At 57.1% G+C, this 22,692-nt stretch overlaps 1 protein-coding gene across 1 annotated transcript in view; it reads right to left on the reverse strand.

Annotated features, from left to right (window-relative positions):
- Positions 1–442: 442 nt before the first annotated feature.
- Positions 443–22,692, reverse strand: part of LOC140418177 (protein mono-ADP-ribosyltransferase PARP14-like) — a 73,543-nt gene continuing 51,293 nt past the window's right edge. Inside the window, exon 3 of the mRNA XM_072501601.1 lies at positions 443–1,222. Coding sequence (XP_072357702.1) covers positions 642–1,222 — 581 coding nt within the window. The 3' untranslated portion in view covers positions 443–641. The remainder of the gene's footprint in view (positions 1,223–22,692) is intronic.

Raw genomic sequence — 22,692 nt, forward strand, 5'->3', positions numbered from 1 at the left:
CACACTGGAAACAGACACACACACTGGAAACAGTCACACACACACTGGAAACAGTCACACGCACACCCAGACCCTGCATACACATTCGCACTCACACCCAGACATTGCACAGTCATACTCACAGACACTGCACACACAATCTCACTCACACAGACACTGTGCACAGTCGTGCTCACACAGGCAATGTACACAGTCGCACTCACACACACAGTCGCACTCACACACAGTCGCACTCACACCGACACCGCATGCACACACAGTCGCACTCACACACAAACAGTGCACACACAGACATCTACAGGCACATTGACATAGTCCCACACAGACATCCACACACCTAAACGCAGTCTCTCTCTCGCACATAGACACGCTGACCCACTCACCCACAGACACCCCCTCACACACACACACTCACAGAAACAAACACACACACACATAGAGCTGTTAGAACGGAGACGTCTTTATTAATAGAGACAGCAGGATTCACAGAGTTGAAATGAAATGAAAATCGCCTGTTGTCACAAGTCGGCTTCAAATGAAGTTGGACAAGGGGAGGGCTGGGAAGGGAGGGCGAGGAGAGGTGTGAAACCAGGAGGGATTGAAGAGGAGAATTGAGGCTGTCTGCTGTTGGGTGCGTTACTTTATACGGAGCTGCTGCTATCGGATCTCCTGATCTTGACAACCTCCTTGAACTCGCTCGCCGTGGCCTCCTTGCGATCCAAATTAATGCAGAACAGGATGCCCGCTGACCTTACCATAGTCTCATGTGACCTGTTTTGATGGCACTGCTCAATCTCAAAGTTGGCACCCGGCTCAAAACCTACCTCTTTCCCAGCGTACGCGTAGCCCCAGCGGACCCTGCTATACAACTCATTCCACTCCCTCTTTATTGCCTCCTCGAGCAGCTGGCCAGCGGAGGCGAGGGCAGCTTCGGCCCGCGCCCTCTCACCCCGCGCCCTCACCCTCTCCCTCTCCACCGTCACGCGCACGCCGTGCTGTGCCCCCAGCTGGAGGAGCCTGCCGATAAAGTCGGCCGGCAGCCGCCTCGGACACGGGTACAAGGCGGACAACTCCTGGAAGTTCTCATCTCGAATCCTCTTCAGGCGGCTCAGGGCGTCCAGCACGCTCGCTCGGTCCCTCCCGAACACGTTGATGACCACGGGCAGGACCTCCTCACCACTCTCGTAGGGTCCACAAAATTGCTTCTCGTCCTTGGCCGCTCCTGCGGGAGAACGAATTGTCACTGGGTCATCCAAACATGTGCAAACATCTGAGCAAAGACCTCCGCCATTCAATAAGTCACAGTTTAGAAGTTTTACAGCCACAGAAAGAGGCCCCGCGACCCATTGTGTCTGCGTCGGCCATTGTGGTAGTCACCACTCATTGTACATTAGCTGTAATGATGATTAGTAGATGCAATACGGTAAGGTACTACAGGTACGGGGGTAAATCCCTGCCTGCTGGCTCCGCCCAGTAGGCGGAGTATAAATGTGTGTGCTCACCGAGCTGCTCCCATTCTGGTAGCAGCTGCAGGAGGCAACACATCTCTGTGTAATAAAGCCTCGATTACGCTCTACTCTCGTCTCGTCGTAATCTATAGTGCATCAATTTATTCCAGCGATAGAACTTCGTATGAAGCCTGATCGCCTACAGCTGCACCCCCAAGCAGCCAACGGCACGTCGGCCTTCGAACACTGGCTCGCTTGCTTTGAAAGCTACCACCGATCCGCGACGGATCAACCCTCGGACGCAGAGAAGATCCAGGTCCTTTACTCACGGGTGAGCACCGATATTTTTCCCCTTATCCGGGATGCGCCCACTGACACTGCAGCAATGGAGCTCCTGAAAGGACATCATCTTCAGCCGATCAACACCAGGCACCACCAGCCCCCTCCAACCCTCCCTATTTCTGTTACCTCCGCCAACCCCCTCCAACCCTCCCTATCTCTGTAACGTCCACCAGCCCCCTCGAACCCTCCCTATCTCTGTAACCTGCACCAGCCCCCTACACCCCTCCCTATCTCTGTAACCTCCTCCAGCCCCCTACACCCCTCCCTATCTCTGTAACCCCCTCCAGCCCCCTCGAACCCTCCCTATCTCTGTGACCTCCGCCAGCCCCCTCCAACAGTCCCTACCTCTATAACCTCCTCCAGCCCCCTCCAACAGTCCCTACCTCTATAACCTCCTCCAACCCCTACACCCCTCCCTACCTCTATAACCTTCTTCAGCCCCTACACCCCTCCCTATCTCTATAACCTCCTCCAGCCCCCACAACCCTCCCTATCTCTGTAACCTCCTCCAGTCCCTACAACCCTCCCTATCTCTGTAACCTCCTCCAGCCCCTTCAAACCTCCCTATCTCTGTAACCTCCTCCATCCCCTACAACCCTCCCTATCTCTGTAACCTCCTCCAGCCGACTACACCCCTCCCTATATCTGTAACCTCCTCCAGCCCCTACACCTCTCCCTTTCTCTGTAACCTCCCCCAGTCCCCTACAACCCCTCCCTATCTCTGTAACCTCCTACAGCCCCTACAACCCTCCCTATCTCTGTAACGTCCACCAGTCACTACAACCCTACCTATCTCTGTAACCTCCTCCATCCCCTACAACCCTCCCTATCTCTGTAACCTCCTCCATCCCCTACAACCCTCCCTATCTCTGTAACCTCCTCCATCCCCTACAACCCTCCCTATCTCTGTAACCTCCTCCAGCCCCCACAACCCTCCCTATCTCTATAACCTCTTCCAGCCACGACACCCCTCCCTATCTCTGTAACCACCTCCAGCACCCACAACCCTCCCTATCTCTGTAACCTCCTCCAGCCCCCTACACCCTTCCCTATCTCTGTAACCTCCTCCAGCCCTCCCTTTCTCTGTAACCTCCTCCAGCACCTGACAAACCTCCCCATCTCTGTAACCTACTCCAGCCCCTACACCCCTCCCTATCTCTGTAACCTCCTCCAGCCCCCACAACCCTCCCAATCTCTATAACCTCCTCCAGCCCCCACAACCCTCCCTATCTCTGTAACCTCCTCCAGCCCCCTCCAACCCTCCCTATTTCTGTAACCACCTCCAGCACCCACAACCATCCCTATCTCTGTATCTTCCTCCAGCCCCTACAACCTTCCCTATCTCTGTAACCACCTCCAGCCCAGTACAACTCTCCCTATCTCTGTAACCTCCTCCAGCCCTCCCTATCTCTGTAACCTCCTCCAGCCCCCTACAACCCTCCCTATCTCTGTAACCTACTCCATCCCCTACAACAATCCCTATCTATATAACCTCCTCCAGCCCCTACAACTCTCCCTATCTCACTAACCTCCTCCAGCCCCCTACAAACCTCCCTATCTCTGTAACCTACTCCAGCCCCTACAACCCGACCTATCTCGATAAACTCCACCAGCCCCCACAACCCTCCCTATCTCTATAACCTCCGCCAGCCCCTACACCCCTCTTTATCTCTGTAACCTCCTCCAGCTCCTACAACCCCGCCTGTCTCTATTACCTCCTCCAGCCCCGACAACCCTCCTTATCTCTATAACCTCCTCCAGCCCCTACAACCCTCCCTATCTCTGTAACCTCCTCCAGCGCCTACTACCCTCCCTATCTCTGTAACCTCCTCCATCCCCTTACAAGCCTACCTATCTCTATAACCTCCACCAGCCCCTACAACCCTCCCTGTCTCTGTAACCTCCTCCAGCCCCTACAACCCTCCCTATCTCTGTAACCTCCTCCATCCCCTTACAAGCCTCCCTATCTCTGTAACCTCATCCAGCCCCCACAACCCTCCCTAACTCTATAACCTCCTCCAGCCCCTACACCCCTCCCTATCTCTGTAACCTCCTCCAGCCCCCTCCAACCCTCCCTATCTCTGTAACCTCCTCCAGATCCCTCCAAACCTCCCTATTTCTGTAACCTCCTCCAGTCCCCACAACCCTCTCTATCTCTGGAACCTCCTCCAGCCCCTACACCCCTCCCTATCTCTGTAACCTCCAAACCCTGACAACCATCCCTATCTCTGTAACCTCCTCCATCCCCTACAACCCTCCCTATCTCTGTAACCTCCTCCATCCTCTACAACCCTCCCTATCTCTGTAACCTCCTCCAGCCCCCACAACCCTCCATATCTCTATAACCTCTTCCAGCCCCGACACCCCTCCCTGTCTCTGTAACCTCCTCCAGCCCCTACACCCCTCCTTATCACTGTAACCACCTCCAGCACCCACAACCCTCCCTATCTCTGTAACCTCCTCCAGCCCCCACAGCCCTCCCTATCTCTGTAACCTCCTCCAGCCCCTACACCACTCCCTATTTCTGTAACCACCTCCAGCACCCACAACCCTCCCTATCTCTATAACCTCCTCCAGCCCCTACAACCTTCCCTATCTCTGTAACCACCTCCAGCCCCCTACAACTCTCCCTATCTCTGTAACCTCCTCCAGCCCTCCCTATCTCTGTAACCTCCTCCAGCCCCCTACAACCCTCCCTATCTCTGTAACCTACTCCATCCCCTACAACTCTCCCTATCTATGTAACCTCCTCCAGCCCCTACAACTCTCCCTATCTCACTAACCTCCTCCAGCCCCCTACAAACCTCCCTATCTCTGTAACCTCCTCCAGCCCCTGACAAACCTCCCTATCTCGGTAACCTCCTCCCAACCCCTACACCCCTCCCTATCTCTGTAACCTCCTCCAGCCCTCCCTATCTCTGTAACCTCCTCCAGCCCCCTACAACCCTCCCTATCTCTGTAACCTACTCCATCCCCTACAACCCTCCCTATCTCTGTAACCTACTCCAGCCCCCTACAAACCTCCCTATCCCTGTAACCTCCACCAGCCCCTGACAAACCTCCCTATCTCTGTATCCTCCTCCAGCCCCCTACACCCCTCCCAATCTCTATAATCTCCTCCAGCCCCCACAGCCCTCCCTGTCTGTAACCTCCTCCAGCCCCTACACCCCTCCCTATCTCTGTAACCTCCTCCAGCCCCTACAACCTTCCCTATCTCTGTAACCACCTCCAGCCCAGTACAACTCTCCCTATCTCTGTAACCTCCTCCAGCCCTCCCTATCTCTGTAACCTCCTCCAGCCCCCTACAACCCTCCCTATCTCTGTAACCTACTCCATCCCCTACAACAATCCCTATCTATGTAACCTCCTCCAGCCCCTACAACTCTCCCTATCTCACTAACCTCCTCCAGCCCCCTACAAACCTCCCTATCTCGGTAACCTACTCCAGCCCCTACAACCCTACCTATCTCGATAAACTCCACCAGCCCCCACAACCCTCCCTATCTCTATAACCTCCGCCAGCCCCTACACCCCTCTTTATCTCTGTAACCTCCTCCAGCCCCTACAACCCCGCCTGTCTCTATTACCTCCTCCAGCCCCGACAACCCTCCTTATCTCTATAACCTCCTCCAGCCCCTACAACCCTCCCTATCTCTGTAACCTCCTCCAGCGCCTACTACCCTCCCTATCTCTGTAACCTCCTCCATCCCCTTACAAGCCTACCTATCTCTATAACCTCCACCAGCCCCTACAACCCTCCCTATCTCTGTAACCTCCTCCAGCCCCTACAACCCTCCCTATCTCTGTAACCTCCTCCATCCCCTTACAAGCCTCCCTATCTCTGTAACCTCATCCAGCCCCCACAACCCTCCCTAACTCTATAACCTCCTCCAGCCCCTACACCCCTCCCTATCTCTGTAACCTCCTCCAGCCCCCTCCAACCCTCCCTATCTCTGTAACCTCCTCCAGACCCCTCCAAACCTCCCTATTTCTGTAACCTCCTCCAGTCCCCACAACCCTCTCTATCTCTGGAACCTCCTCCAGCCCCTACACCCCTCCCTATCTCTGTAACCTCCAAACCCTGACAACCATCCCTATGTCTGTAACCTCCTCCATCCCCTACAACCCTCCCTATCTCTGTAACCTCCTCCATCCTCTACAACCCTCCCTATCTCTGTAACCTCCTCCAGCCCCCACAACCCTCCATATCTCTATAACCTCTTCCAGCCCCGACACCCCTCCCTGTCTCTGTAACCTCCTCCAGCCCCTACACCCCTCCCTATCACTGTAACCACCTCCAGCACCCACAACCCTCCCTATCTCTGTAACCTCCTCCAGCCCCCACAGCCCTCCCTATCTCTGTAACCTCCTCCAGCCCCTACACCACTCCCTATTTCTGTAACCACCTCCAGCACCCACAACCCTCCCTATCTCTATAACCTCCTCCAGCCCCTACAACCTTCCCTATCTCTGTAACCACCTCCAGCCCCCTACAACTCTCCCTATCTCTGTAACCTCCTCCAGCCCTCCCTATCTCTGTAACCTCCTCCAGCCCCCTACAACCCTCCCTATCTCTGTAACCTACTCCATCCCCTACAACTCTCCCTATCTATGTAACCTCCTCCAGCCCCGACAACTCTCCCTATCTCACTAACCTCCTCCAGCCCCCTACAAACCTCCCTATCTCTGTAACCTCCTCCAGCCCCTGACAAACCTCCCTATCTCGGTAACCTCCTCCCAACCCCTACACCCCTCCCTATCTCTGTAACCTCCTCCAGCCCTCCCTATCTCTGTAACCTCCTCCAGCCCCCTACAACCCTCCCTATCTCTGTAACCTACTCCATCCCCTACAACCCTCCCTATCTCTGTAACCTCCTCCAGCCCCCTACAAACCTCCCTATCCCTGTAACCTCCACCAGCCCCTGACAAACCTCCCTATCTCTGTATCCTCCTCCAGCCCCCTACACCCCTCCCAATCTCTATAATCTCCTCCAGCCCCCACAGCCCTCCCTGTCTGTAACCTCCTCCAGCCCCTACACCCCTCCCTATCTCTGTAACCTCCTCCAGCCCCTACAACCTTCCCTATCTCTGTAACCACCTCCAGCCCAGTACAACTCTCCCTATCTCTGTAACCTCCAGCCCTCCCTATCTCTGTAACCTCCTCCAGCCCCCTACAACCCTCCCTATCTCTGTAACCTACTCCATCCCCTACAACAATCCCTATCTATGTAACCTCCTCCAGCCCCTACAACTCTCCCTATCTCACTAACCTCCTCCAGCCCCCTACAAACCTCCCTATCTCTGTAACCTACTCCAGCCCCTACAACCCTACCTATCTCGATAAACTCCACCAGCCCCCACAACCCTCCCTATCTCTATAACCTCCGCCAGCCCCTACACCCCTCTTTATCTCTGTAACCTCCTCCAGCCCCTACAACCCCGCCTGTCTCTATTACCTCCTCCAGCCCCGACAACCCTCCTTATCTCTATAACCTCCTCCAGCCCCTACAACCCTCCCTATCTCTGTAACCTCCTCCAGCGCCTACTACCCTCCCTATCTCTGTAACCTCCTCCATCCCCTTACAAGCCTACCTATCTCTATAACCTCCACCAGCCCCTACAACCCTCCCTATCTCTGTAACCTCCTCCAGCCCCTACAACCCTCCCTATCTCTGTAACCTCCTCCATCCCCTTACAAGCCTCCCTATCTCTGTAACCTCATCCAGCCCCCACAACCGTCCCTAACTCTATAACCTCCTCCAGCCCCTACACCCCTCCCTATCTCTGTAACCTCCTCCAGCCCCCTCCAACCCTCCCTATCTCTGTAACCTCCTCCAGACCCCTCCAAACCTCCCTATTTCTGTAACCTCCTCCAGTCCCCACAACCCTCTCTATCTCTGGAACCTCCTCCAGCCCCTACACCCCTCCCTATCTCTGTAACCTCCAAACCCTGACAACCATCCCTATCTCTGTAACCTCCTCCATCCCCTACAACCCTCCCTATCTCTGTAACCTCCTCCATCCTCTACAACCCTCCCTATCTCTGTAACCTCCTCCAGCCCCCACAACCCTCCATATCTCTATAACCTCTTCCAGCCCCGACACCCCTCCCTGTCTCTGTAACCTCCTCCAGCCCCTACACCCCTCCCTATCACTGTAACCACCTCCAGCACCCACAACCCTCCCTATCTCTGTAACCTCCTCCAGCCCCCACAGCCCTCCCTATCTCTGTAACCTCCTCCAGCCCCTACACCACTCCCTATTTCTGTAACCACCTCCAGCACCCACAACCCTCCCTATCTCTATAACCTCCTCCAGCCCCTACAACCTTCCCTATCTCTGTAACCACCTCCAGCCCCCTACAACTCTCCCTATCTCTGTAACCTCCTCCAGCCCTCCCTATCTCTGTAACCTCCTCCAGCCCCCTACAACCCTCCCTATCTCTGTAACCTACTCCATCCCCTACAACTCTCCCTATCTATGTAACCTCCTCCAGCCCCTACAACTCTCCCTATCTCACTAACCTCCTCCAGCCCCCTACAAACCTCCCTATCTCTGTAACCTCCTCCAGCCCCTGACAAACCTCCCTATCTCGGTAACCTCCTCCCAACCCCTACACCCCTCCCTATCTCTGTAACCTCCTCCAGCCCTCCCTATCTCTGTAACCTCCTCCAGCCCCCTACAACCCTCCCTATCTCTGTAACCTACTCCATCCCCTACAACCCTCCCTATCTCTGTAACCTCCTCCAGCCCCCTACAAACCTCCCTATCCCTGTAACCTCCACCAGCCCCTGACAAACCTCCCTATCTCTGTATCCTCCTCCAGCCCCCTACACCCCTCCCAATCTCTATAATCTCCTCCAGCCCCCACAGCCCTTCCTGTCTGTAACCTCCTCCAGCCCCTACACCCCTCCCTATCTCTGTAACCTCCTCCAGCCCCCACAACCCTCCCTATCTCTGTAACCTCCTCCAACCCCTACACCCCTCCCAATCTCTGTAACCTCCTCCAGCCCCCTACACCCCTCCCTATCTCTGTAACCTCCTCCAGCCCCTACACCCCTCCCAATCTCTGAAACCTCCTCCAGCCCCCTACACCCCTCCCTATCTCTGTAACCCCCTCCAGCCCCTACAACCCTCACTATCTCTGTAACCTCCCCAGCCCCCTACACCCCTCCTTATCTCTGTAACCTCCTCCAGCCCCTACACCCCTCCCTTTCTCTGTAACCTCCTCCCGCCCCCTACAACCCTCTCTATCACTTTAACCTCCTCCAGCCCCCTACACCCCTCCCTATCTCTGTAACCTCCTCCAGCCCCCTACAACCCTCCCTATCTCTGTAACCTCCTCCATCCCCCTACACCCCTCCCTATCTCTGTAACCTGCTCTAGCCCCCACACCCCTCCCTATCTCTGTAACCTCCTCTAGCCCCCACACCCCTCCCTATCTCTGTAACCTCCTCCAGCCCCTACGCCCTACCCTATCTCTGTAACCTCCTCCAGCCCCCTACACCCCTCCCTATCTCTGTAACCTCCTCCAGCCCCCTACACCCCTCCCTATCTCTGTAACCTCCTCCAGCCCCCTACACCCCTCCCTATCTCTGTTACCTCCCCCAGCCCCCTACACCCCTCCCTATCTCTGTAACCTCCTCCAGCCCCTACACCCCTCCCTATCTCTGTAACCTCCTCCAGCCCCCTACAACCCTCCCTATCTCTGTAACCTCCCCCAGCCCCCTACACCCCTCCCTATCTCTGTAACCTCCTCCAGCCCCTTCACCCCTCCCTATCTCTGCAACCTCCTCCAGCCCCTACACCCCTCCCTATCTATGTAACCACCTCCATCCCCTACAACCCTCCCTATCTCTGTAACCTCCTTCAGCCCCTACACCCCTCCCTATCTCTGTAACCACCTCCATCCCCTACAACCCTCCCTATCTCTGTAACCTCCCCCAGCCCCTACACCCCTCCCTATCTCTGTAACCACCTCCAGCCCTGAAAACCCTCCCTATCTCTGTAACCTCCTCCAGCCCCTACAACCCTCCCTATCTCTGTAACCACCTCCAGCCCCTACACCCCTCCCTATCTCTGTAACCTCCTCCAACCCCTACACCCCTCCCAATCTCTGTAACCTCCTCCAGCCCCCTACACCCCTCCCTATCTCTGTAACCTCCTCCAGCCCCCTACACCCCTCCCAATCTCTGTAACCTCCTCCAGCCCCCTACACCCCTCCCTATCTCTGTAACCTCCTCCAGCCCCTACAACCCTCACTACCTCTGTAACCTCCCCCAGCCCCCTACACCCCTCCTTATCTCTGTAACCTCCTCCAGCCCCTACACCCCTCCCTATCTCTGTAACCTCCTCCCGTCCCCTACAACCCTCCCTATCTCTGTAACCTCCTCCAGCCCCCTACACCCCTCCCTATCTCTGTAACCTCCTCCAGCCCCCTACAACCCTCCCTATCTCTGTAACCTCCTCCAGCCCCCTACACCCCTCCCTATCTCTGTAACCTCCTCTAGCCCCCACACCCCTCCCTATCTCTGTAACCTCCTCTAGCCCCCACACCCCTCCCTATCTCTGTAACCTCCTCCAGCCCCTACGCCCCTCCCTATCTCTGTAACCTCCTCCAGCCCCCTACACCCCTCCCTATCTCTGTAACCTCCTCCAGCCCCCGACACCCTCCCTATCTCTGTAACCTCCTCCAGGCCCCTACAACCCTCCCTATCTCTGTAACCTCCTCCAGCCCCTACAACCCTCCCTATCTCTGTAACCTCCTCCACCCGACTACACCCCTCCCTATATCTGTAACCTCCTCCAGCCCCTACACCTCTCCCTTTCTCTGTAACCTCCCCCAGTCCCCTACAACCCCTCCCTATCTCTGTAACCTCCTACAGCCCCTACAACCCTCCCTATCTCTGTAACGTCCACCAGTCACTACAACCCTACCTATCTCTGTAACCTCCTCCATCCCCTACAACCCTCCCTATCTCTGTAACCTCCTCCATCCCCTACAACCCTCCCTATCTCTGTAACCTCCTCCATCCCCTACAACCCTCCCTATCTCTGTAACCTCCTCCAGCCCCCACAACCCTCCCTATCTCTATAACCTCTTCCAGCCACGACACCCCTCCCTATCTCTGTAACCACCTCCAGCACCCACAACCCTCCCTATCTCTGTAACCTCCTCCAGCCCCCTACACCCTTCCCTATCTCTGTAACCTCCTCCAGCCCTCCCTATCTCTGTAACCTCCTCCAGCCCCTGACAAACCTCCCCATCTCTGTAACCTACTCCAGCCCCTACACCCCTCCCTATCTCTGTAACCTCCTCCAGCCCCCACAACCCTCCCAATCTCTATAACCTCCTCCAGCCCCCACAACCCTCCCTATTTCTGTAACCACCTCCAGCACCCACAACCCTCCCTATCTCTGTATCTTCCTCCAGCCCCTACAACCTTCCCTATCTCTGTAACCACCTCCAGCCCAGTACAACTCTCCCTATCTCTGTAACCTCCTCCAGCCCCCTACACCCCTCCCTATCTCTGTTACCTCCCCCAGCCCCCTACACCCCTCCCTATCTCTGTAACCTCCTCCAGCCCCTACAACTCTCCCTATCTCACTAACCTCCTCCAGCCCCCTACAAACCTCCCTATCTCTGTAACCTACTCCAGCCCCTACAACCCTACCTATCTCGATAAACTCCACCAGCCCCCACAACCCTCCCTATCTCTATAACCTCCGCCAGCCCCTACACCCCTCTTTATCTCTGTAACCTCCTCCAGCCCCTACAACACCGCCTGTCTCTATTACCTTCTCCAGCCCCGACAACCCTCCTTATCTCTATAACCTCCTCCAGCCCCTACAACCCTCCCTATCTCTGTAACCTCCTCCAGCGCCTACTACCCTCCCTATCTCTGTAACCTCCTCCATCCCCTTACAAGCCTCCCTATCTCTATAACCTCCACCAGCCCCTACAACCCTCCCTATCTCTGTAACCTCCTCCAGCCCCTACAACCCTCCCTATCTCTGTAACCTCCTCCATCCCCTTACAAGCCTCCCTATCTCTGTAACCTCATCCAGCCCCCACAACCCTCCCTAACTCTATAACCTCCTCCAGCCCCTACACCCCTCCCTATCTCTGTAACCTCCTCCAGCCCCCTCCAACCCTCCCTATCTCTGTAACCTCCTCCAGACCCCTCCAACCCTCCCTATTTCTGTAACCTCCTCCAGTCCCCACAACCCTCTCTATCTCTGGAACCTCCTCCAGCCCCTACACCCCTCCCTATCTCTGTAACCTCCAAACCCTGACAACCATCCCTATCTCTGTAACCTCCTCCATCCCCTACAACCCTCCCTATCTCTGTAACCTCCTCCATCCTCTACAACCCTCCCTATCTCTGTAACCTCCTCCAGCCCCCACAACCCTCCATATCTCTATAACCTCTTCCAGCCCCGACACCCCTCCCTATCTCTGTAACCTCCTCCAGCCCCCTACACCCCTCCCTGTCTCTGTAACCTCCTCCAGCCCCTACACCCCTCCCTATCACTGTAACCACCTCCAGCACCCACAACACTCCCTATCTCTGTCACCTCCTCCAGACCCCACAACCCTCCCTATCTCTGTAACCTCCTCCAGCCCCCACAGCCCTCCCTATCTCTGTAACCTCCTCCAGCCCCTACACCACTCCCTATTTCTGTAAACACCTCCAGCACCCACAACCCTCCCTATCTCTATAACCTCCTCCAGCCCCTACAACCTTCCCTATCTCTGTAACCACCTCCAGCCCCCTACAACTCTCCCTATCTCTGTAACCTCCTCCAGCCCTCCCTATCTCTGTAACCTCCTCCAGCCCCCTACAACCCTCCCTATCTCTGTAACCTACTCTATCCCCTACAACTCTCCCTATCTATGTAACCTCCTCCAGCCCCTACAACTCTCCCTATCTCACTAACCTCCTCCAGCCCCCTACAAACCTCCCTATCTCTGTAACCTCCTCCAGCCCCTGACAAACCTCCCTATCTCGGTAACCTCCTCCCAACCCCTACACCCCTCCCTATCTCTGTAACCTCCTCCAGCCCTCCCTATCTCTGTAACCTCCTCCAGCCCCCTACAACCCTCCCTATCTCTGTAACCTACTCCATCCCCTACAACCCTCCCTATCTCTGTAACCTCCTCCAGCCCCCTACAAACCTCCCTATCCCTGTAACCTCCTCCAGCCCCTGACAAACCTCCCTATCTATGTATCCTCCTCCAGCCCGCTACACCCCTCCCAATGTCTATAATCTCCTCCAGCCCCCACAGCCCTCCCTGTCTGTAACCTCCTCCAGCCCCTACACCCCTCCCTATCTCTGTAACCTCCTCCAGCCCCCACAACCCTCCCTATCTCTGTAACCTCCTCCAACCCCTGCACCCCTCCCAATCTCTGTAACCTCCTCCAGCCCCCTACACCCCTCCCTATCTCTGTAACCTCCTCCAGCCCCCTACACCCCTCCCAATCTCTGTAACCTCCTCCAGCCCCCTACACCCCTCCCTATCTCTGTAACCCCCTCCAGCCACTACAACCCTCACTATCTCTGTAACCTCCCCAGCCCCCTACACCCCTCCTTATCTCTGTAACCTCCTCCAGCCCCTACACCCCTCCCTTTCTCTGTAACCTCCTCCCGCCCCCTACAACCCTCTCTATCACTTTAACCTCCTCCAGCCCCCTACACCCCTCCCTATCTCTGTAACCTCCTCCAGCCCCCTACAACCCTCCCTATCTCTGTAACCTCCTTCAGCCCCTACACCCCTCCCTATCTCTGTAACCACCTCCATCCCCTACAACCCTCCCTATCTCTGTAACCTCCCCCAGCCCCTACACCCCTCCCTATCTCTGTAACCACCTCCAGCCCTGAAAACCCTCCCTATCTCTGTTCCCTCCTCCAGCCCCTACAACCCTCCCTATCTCTGTAACCACCTCCAGCCCCTACACCCCTCCCTATCTCTGTAACCTCCTCCAACCCCTGCACCCTTCCCAATCTCTGTAACCTCCTCCAGCCCCCTACACCCCTCCCTATCTCTGTAACCTCCTCCAGCCCCCTACACCCCTCCCAATCTCTGTAACCTCCTCCAGCCCCCTACACCCCTCCCTATCTCTGTAACCTCCTCCAGCCCCTACAACCCTCACTACCTCTGTAACCTCCCCCAGCCCCCTACACCCCTCCTTATCTCTGTAACCTCCTCCAGCCCCTACACCCCTCCCTATCTCTGTAACCTCCTCCCGTCCCCTACAACCCTCCCTATCTCTGTAACCTCCTCCAGCCCCCTACACCCCTCCCTATCTCTGTAACCTCCTCCAGCCCCCTACAACCCTCCCTATCTCTGTAACCTCCTCCAGCCCCCTACACCCCTCCCTATCTCTGTAACCTCCTCCACCCCCCTACACCCCTCCCTATCTCTGTAACCTCCTCCAGCCCCCTACACCCCTCCCTATCTCTGTAACCTCCTCCAGGCCCCTACAACCCTCCCTATCTCTGTAACCTCCTCCAGCCCCTACAACCCTCCCTATCTCTGTAACCTCCTCCAGCCCCCTACAACCCTCCCTATCTCTGTAACCTCCTCCAGCCCCTACACCCCTCCCTATCTCTGTAACCTCCTCCAGCCCCCTATACCCCTCCCTATCTCTGTAACCTCCTCCAGCCCCCTACAACCCTCCCTATCTCTGTAAACTCCCCCAGCCCCCTACACCCTTCCCTATCTCTGTAACCTCCTCCAGCCCCCTACACCCCTCCCTATCTCTGCAACCTCCTCCAGCCCCCTACAACCCTCCCTATCTCTGTAACCTCCTCCAGCCCCCTACACCCCTCCCTATCTCTGCAACCTCCTCCAGCCGCTACACCCCTCCCTATCTATGTAACCACCTCCATCCCCTACAACCCTCCCTATCTCTGTAACCTCCTCCAGCCCCTACACCCCTCCCTATCTCTGTAACCACCTTCAGCCCCTACACCCCTCCCTATCTCTGTAACCACCTCCATCCCCTACAACCCTCCCTATCTCTGTAAGCTCCCCCAGCCCCTACACCCGTCCCTATCTCTGTAACCACCTCCAGCCCTGAAAAGCCTCCCTATCTCTGTAACCTCCTCCAGCCCCTACAACCCTCCCTATCTCTGTAACCACCTCCAGCCCCTACACCCCTCCCTATCTCTGTAACCTCCTCCAACCCCTACACCCCTCCCAATCTCTGTAACCTCCTCCAGCCCCCTACACCCCTCCCTATCTCTGTAACCTCCTCCAGCCCCCTACACCCCTCCCAATCTCTGTAACCTCCTCTAGCCCCCACACCCCTCCCTATCTCTGTAACCTCCTCTAGCCCCCACACCCCTCCCTATCTTTGTAACCTCCTCCAGCCCCTTCACCCCTCCCTATCTCTGCAACCTCCTCCAGCACCTACAACCCTCCCTATCTATGTAACCACCTCCATCCCCTACAACCCTCCCTATCTCTGTAACCTCTCCAGCCCCTACACCCCTCCCTATCTCTGTAACCACCTTCAGCCCCAACAACCCTCCCTATCTCTGTAACCTCCTCCAGCCCCTACAACCCTCCCTATCTCTGTAACCACCTCCAGCCCCTACACCCCTCCCTATCTCTGTAACCTCCTCCAGCCCCTACAACCCTCCCTATCTCTGTAACCACCTCCAGCCCCTACACCCCTCCCTATCTCTGTAACCTCCTCCAGCCCCTACACCCCTCCCTATCTCTGTAACCTCCTCCATCCCCTACACCCCTCCCTATCTCTGTAACCTCCTCCAGCCCCCTACGCCCCTCCCTATCTCTGTAATCTCCTCCAGCCCCCACACCCCTCCCTATCTCTGTAACCTCCTCCAGCCCCCTACACCCCTCCCTATCTCTGTAACCTCCCCCAGCCCCCGACACCCCTCCCTATCTCTGTAACCTCCTCCAGCCCCTGCACCCCTCCCTATCTCTGTAACCTCCTCCAGCCCACTACAGCCCTCCCTATCTCTGTAACCTCCCACAGCCCCCTACACCCCTCCCTATCTTTGTAACCTCCTCCAGCCCCCTACACCCCTCCCTATCTCTGTAACCTCCTCTAGCCCCCACACCCCTCCCTATCTCTGTAACCTCCTCTAGCCCCCACACCCCTCACTATCTCTGTAACCTCCTCCAGCCCCTACGCCCCTCCCTATCTCTGTAACCTCCTCCAGCCCCCTACACCCCTCCCTATCTCTGTAACCTCCTCCAGCCCCCTACACCCCTCCCTATCTCTGTAACCTCCTCCAGCCCCCTACACCCCTCCCTATCTCTTTAACCTCCCCCAGCCCCCTACACCCCTCCCTATCTCTGTAACCTCCTCCAGCCCCTACACCCCTCCCTATCTCTGCAACCTCCTCCAGCCCCTACACCCCTCCCTATCTATGTAACCACCTCCATCCCCTACAACCCTCCCTATCTCTGTAACCTCCTCCAGCCCCTACACCCCTCCCTATCTCTGTAACCACCTTCAGCCCCTACACCCCTCCCTATCTCTGTAACCACCTCCATCCCCTACAACCCTCCCTATCTCTGTAACCTCCCCCAGCCCCTACACCCCTCCCTATCTCTGTAACCACCACCAGCCCTGAAAACCCTCCCAATCTCTGTAACCTCCTCCAGCCCCCTACACCCCTCCCTATCTCTGTAACCTCCTCCAGCCCCCTACACCCCTCCCAATCTCTGTAACCTCCTCCAGCCCCCTACACCCCTCCCTATCTCTGTAACCTCCTCCAGCCCATACAACCCTCACTATGTAACCTCCCCCAGCCCCCTACACCCCTCCTTATCTCTGTAACCTCCTCCAGCCCCTACACCCCTCCCTATCTCTGTAACCTCCTCCAGCCCCTACACCCCTCCCTATCTCTGTAACCTCCTCCCGTCCCCTACAACCCTCCCTATCTCTGTAACCTCCTCCAGCCCCCTACACCCCTCCCTATCTCTGTAACCTCCTCCAGCCCCCTACAACCCTCCCTATCTCTGTAACCTCCTCCAGCCCCCTACACCCCTCCCTATCTCTGTAACCTCCTCCATCCCCCTACACCCCTCCTTATCTCTGTAACCTCCTCCAGCCCCTACACCCCTCCCTATCTCTGTAACCTCCTCCCGTCCCCTACAACCCTCCCTATCTCTGTAACCTCCTCTAGCCCCCACACCCCTCCCTATCTCTGTAACCTCCTCTAGCCCCCACACCCCTCCCTATCTCTGTAACCTCCTCCAGCCCCTACGCCCCTCCCTATCTCTGTAACCTCCTCCAGCCCCCTACACCCCTCCCTATCTCTGTAACCTCCTCCAGCCCCCTACACCCCTCCCTATCTCTGTAACCTCCTCCAGGCCCCTACATCCCTCACTATCTCTGTAACCTCCTCCAGCCCCTAAACCCCTCCCTATCTCTGTAACCTCCTCCAGCCCCTACACCCCTCCCTATCTCTGTAACCTCCTCCAGCCCCTACAACCCTCCCTATCTCTGTAACCTCCTCCAGTCCCTACACCCCTCCCTATCTCTGTAACCTCCTCGAGGCCCCTACAACCCTCCCTATCTGTGTAACCTCCTCCAGCCCCTACAACCCTCCCTATCTCTGTAAACTCCTCCAGCCCCTATACCCCTCCCTATCTCTGTAACCTCCTCCAGCCCCTACAACCCTCCCTATCTCTGTAACCTCCTCCAGTCCCTACACCCCTCCCTATCTCTGTAACCTACTCCAGCCCCCACACCCCTCCCTATCTCTGTAACCTCCTCTAGCCCCCACACCCCTCCCTATCTCTGTAACCTCCTCCAGCCCCTACGCCACTCCCTATCTCTGTAACCTCCTCCAGCCCCCTACACCCCTCCCTATCTCTGTAACCTCCTCCAGCCCCCTACAACCCTCCCTATCTCTGTAACCTCCTCCAGGCCCCTACAACCCTCCCTATCTCTGTAACCTCCTCCAGCCCCCACACCCCTCCCTATCTCTGTAACCTCCTCTAGCCCCCACACCCCTCCCTATCTCTGTAACCTCCTCCAGCCCCTACGCCCCTCCCTATCTCTGTAACCTCCTCCAGCCCCCTACACCCCTCCCTATCTCTATAACCTCCTCCAGCCCCCTACACCCCTCCCTATCTCTGTAACCTCCTCCAGGCCCCTACAACCCTCCCTATCTCTGTAACCTCCTCCAGCCCCTATACCCCTCCCTATCTCTGTAACCTCCTCCAGCCCCTACACCCCTCCCTATCTCTGTAACCTCCTCCAGCCCCTACAACCCTCCCTAGTACTGTAACCTCCTCCAGTCCCTACACCCCTCCCTATCTCTGTAACCTCCTCCAGCCCCCTACAACCCTCCCTATCTCTGTAACCTCCTCCAGCCCCTACAACCCTCCCTATCTCTGTAACCTCCCCCAGCCCCTACACCCGTCCCTATCTCTGTAACCACCTCCAGCCCTGAAAACCCTCCCTATCTCTGTAACCTCCTCCAGCCCCTACAACCCTCCCTATCTCTGTAACCACCTCCAGCCCCTACACCCCTCCCTATCTCTGTAACCTCCTCCAACCCCTACACCCCACCCAATCTCTGTCACCTCCTCCAGCCCCCTACACCCCTCCCTATCTCTGTAACCTCCTCCAGCCCCCTACACCCCTCCCAATCTCTGTAACCTCCTCCAGCCCCCTACACCCCTCCCTATCTCTGTAACCCCCTCCCGCCCCTACAACCCTCACTATCTCTGTAACCTCCCTAGCCCCCTACACCCCTCCTTATCTCTGTAACCTCCTCCAGCCCCTACACCCCTCCCTTTCTCTGTAACCTCCTCCCGCCCCCTACAACCCTCCCTATCACTTTAACCTCCTCCAGCCCCCTACACCCCTCCCTATCTCTGTAACCTCCTCCAGCCCCCTACAACCCTCCCTATCTCTGTAACCTCCTCCAGCCCCCTACACCCCTCCCTATCTCTGTAACCTCCTCTAGCCCCCACACCCCTCCCTATCTCTGTAACCTCCTCTAGCCCCCACACCCCTCCCTATCTCTGTAACCTCCTCCAGCCCCTACGCCCCTCCCTATCTCTGTACCCTCCTCCAGCCCCCTACACCCCTCCCTATCTCTGTAACCTCCTCCAGCCCCCTACACCCCTCCCTATCTCTGTAACCTCCTCCAGCCCCCTACACCCCTCCCTATCTCTGTAACCTCCCCCAGCCCCCTACACCCCTCCCTATCTCTGTAACCTCCTCCAGCCCCTACACCCCTCCCTATCTCTGTAACCTCCTCCAGCCCCCTACAACCCTCCCTATCTCTGTAACCTCCCCCAGCCCCCTACACCCCTCCCTATCTCTGTAACCTCCTCCAGCCCCTTCACCCCTCCCTATCTCTGCAACCTCCTCCAGCCCCTACACCCCTCCCTATCTCTGTAACTTCCTCCAGCCCCCTACACCCCTCCCTATCTATGTAACCACCTCCATCCCCTACAACCCTCCCTATCTCTGTAACCTCCTCCAGCCCCTACACCCCTCCCTATCTCTGTAACCACCTTCAGCCCCTACACCCCTCCCTATCTCTGTAACCACCTCCATCCCCTACAACCCTCCCTATCTCTGTAACATCCCCCAGCCCCTACACCCCTCCCTATCTCTGTAACCACCTCCAGCCCTGAAAACCCTCCCTATCTCTGTAACCTCCTCCAGCCCCCTACACCCCTCCCAATCTCTGTAACCTCCTCCAGCCCCCTACACCCCTCCCTATCTCTGTAACCTCCTCCAGCCCATACAACCCTCACTATCTTTGTAACCTCCCCCAGCCCCCTACACCCCTCCTTATCTCTGTAACCTCCTCCAGCCCCTACACCCCTCCCTATCTCTGTAACCTCCTCCCGTCCCCTACAACCCTCCATATCTCTGTAACCTCCTCCAGCCCCCTACACCCCTCCCTATCTCTGTAACCTCCTCCAGCCCCCTACAACCCTCCCTATCTCTGTAACCTCCTCCAGCCACCTACACCCCTCCCTATCTCTGTAACCTCCTCTAGCCCCCACACCCCTCCCTATCTCTGTAACCTCCTCTAGCCCCCACACCCCTCCCTATATCTGTAACCTCCTCCAGCCCCTATGCCCCTCCCTATCTCTGTAACCTCCTCCAGCCCCCTACACCCCTCCCTATCTCTGTAACCTCCTCCAGCCCCCTACACCCCTCCCTATCTCTGTAACCTCCTCCAGGCCCCTACAACCCTCCCTATCTCTGTAACCTCCTCCAGCCCCTATACTCCTCCCTATCTCTGTAACCTCCTCCAGCCCCTACACCCCTCCCTATCTCTGTAACCTCCTCCAGCCCCTACAACCCTCCCTATCTCTGTAACCTCCTCCAGTCCCTACACCCCTCCCTATCTCTGTAACCTCCTCCAGCCCCCTACAACCCTCCCTATCTCTGTAACCTCCTCCAGCCCCTACAACCCTCCCCATCTCTGTAACCTCCTCCAGCCCCTATACCCCTCCCTATCTCTGTAACCTCCTCCAGCCCCTACACCCCTCCCTATCTCTGTAACCTCCTCCAGCCCCTACAACCCTCCCTATCTCTGTAACCTCCTCCAGTCCCTACACCCCTCCCTATCTCTGTAACCTACTCCAGCCCCCACACCCCTCCCTATCTCTGTAACCTCCTCTAGCCCCCACACCCCTCCCTATCTCTGTAACCTCCTCCAGCCCCTACGCCACTCCCTATCTCTGTAACCTCCTCCAGCCCCCTACACCCCTCCCTATCTCTGTAACCTCCTCCAGCCCCCTACACCCCTCCCTATCTCTGTAACCTCCTCCAGGCCCCTACAACCCTCCCTATCTCTGTAACCTCCTCCAGCCCCCACACCCCTCCCTATCTCTGTAACCTCCTCTAGCCCCCACACCCCTCCCTATCTCTGTAACCTCCTGCAGCCCCTACGCCCCTCCCTATCTCTGTAACCTCCTCCAGCCCCCTACACCCCTCCCTATCTCTGTAACCTCCTCCAGCCCCCTACACCCCTCCCTATCTCTGTAACCTCCTCCAGGCCCCTACAACCCTCCCTATCTCTGTAACCTCCTCCAGCCCCCTACACCCCTCCCTATCTCTGTAACCTCCTCTAGCCCCCATACCCCTCCCTATCTCTGTAACCTCCTCTAGCCCCCACACCCCTCCCTTTCTCTGTAACTTCCTCCAGCCCCTACGCCCCTCCCTATCTCTGTAACCTCCTCCAGCCCCCTACACCCCTCCCTATCTCTGTAACCTCCTCCAGCCCCCTACACCCCTCCCTATCTCTGTAACCTCCTCCAGCCCCCTACACCCCTCCCTATCTCTGTAACCTCCCCCAGCCCCCTACACCCCTCCCTATCTCTGTAACCTCCTCCAGCCCCTACACCCCTCCCTATCTCTGTAACCTCCTCCAGCCCCCTACAACCCTCCCTATCTCTGTAACCTCCCCCAGCCCCCTACACCCCTCCCTATCTCTGTAACCTCCTCCAGCCCCTTCACCCCTCCCTATCTCTGCAACCTCCTCCAGCCCCTACACCCCTCCCTATCTATGTAACTACCTCCATCCCCTACAACCCTCCCTATCTCTGTAACCTCCTCCAGCCCCTACACCCCTCCCTATCTCTGTAACCACCTTCAGCCCCTACACCCCTCCCTATCTCTGTAACCACCTCCATCCCCTACAACCCTCACTATCTCTGTAACCTCCCCCAGCCCCCTACACCCCTCCCTATCTCTGTAACCTCCCGCAGCCCCTACACCCCTCCCTATCTCTGTAACCACCTCCAGCCCTGAAAACCCTCCCAATCTCTGTAACCTCCTCCAGCCCCCTACACCCCTCCCTATCTCTGTAACCTCCTCCAGCCCCCTACACCCCTCCCAATCTCTGTAACCTCCTCCAGCCCCCTACAACCCCTCCCTATCTCTGTAACCTCCTCCAGCCCATACAACCCTCACTATCTCTGTAACCTCCTCCAGCCCATACAACCCTCACTATCTCTGTAACCTCCCCCAGCCCCCTACACCCCTCCTTATCTCTGTAACCTCCTCCAGCCCCTACACCCCTCCCTATCTCTGTAACCTCCTCCCGTCCCCTACAACCCTCCCTATCTCTGTAACCTCCTCCAGCCCCCTACACCCCTCCCTATCTCTGTAACCTCCTCCAGCCCCCTACAACCCTCCCTATCTCTGTAACCTCCTCCAGCCCCCTACACCCCTCCCTATCTCTGTAACCTCCTCTAGCCCCCACACCCCTCCCTATCTCTGTAACCTCCTCTAGCCCACACACCCCTCCCTATCTCTGTAACCTCCTCCAGCCCCCCACACCCCTCCCTATCTCTGTAACCTCCTCCAGCCCCCTACACCCCTCCCTATCTCTGTAACCTCCTCCAGGCCCCTACAACCCTCCCTTATCTCTGTAACCTCCTCCAGCCCCTATACCCCTCCCTATCTCTGTAACCTCCTCCAGCCCCTACACCCCTCCCTATCTCTGTAACCTCCTCCAGCCCCTACAACCCTCCCTATCTCTGTAACCTCCTCCAGTCCCTACACCCCTCCCTATCTCTGTAACCTCCTCCAGCCCCCTACAACCCTCCCTATCTCTGTAACCTCCTCCAGCCCCTACAACCCTCCCTATCTCTGTAACCTCCTCCAGCCCCTACACCCCTCACTATCTCTGTAACCTCCTCCAGCCCCTACAACCCTCCCTATCTCTGTAACCTCCTCCAGTCCCTACACCCCTCCCTATCTCTGTAACCTACTCCAGCCCCCACACCCCTCCCTATCACTGTAACCTCCTCTAGCCCCCACACCCCTCCCTATCTCTGTAACCTCCTCCAGCCCCTACGTCACTCCCTATCTCTGTAACCTCCTCCAGCCCCCTACACCCCTCCCTATCTCTGTAACCTCCTCCAGCCCCCTAC

This window comes from Scyliorhinus torazame, chromosome 5 (genome assembly GCF_047496885.1).
Source record: "Scyliorhinus torazame isolate Kashiwa2021f chromosome 5, sScyTor2.1, whole genome shotgun sequence".
Taxonomy (NCBI): Eukaryota; Metazoa; Chordata; class Chondrichthyes; order Carcharhiniformes; family Scyliorhinidae; genus Scyliorhinus; species Scyliorhinus torazame.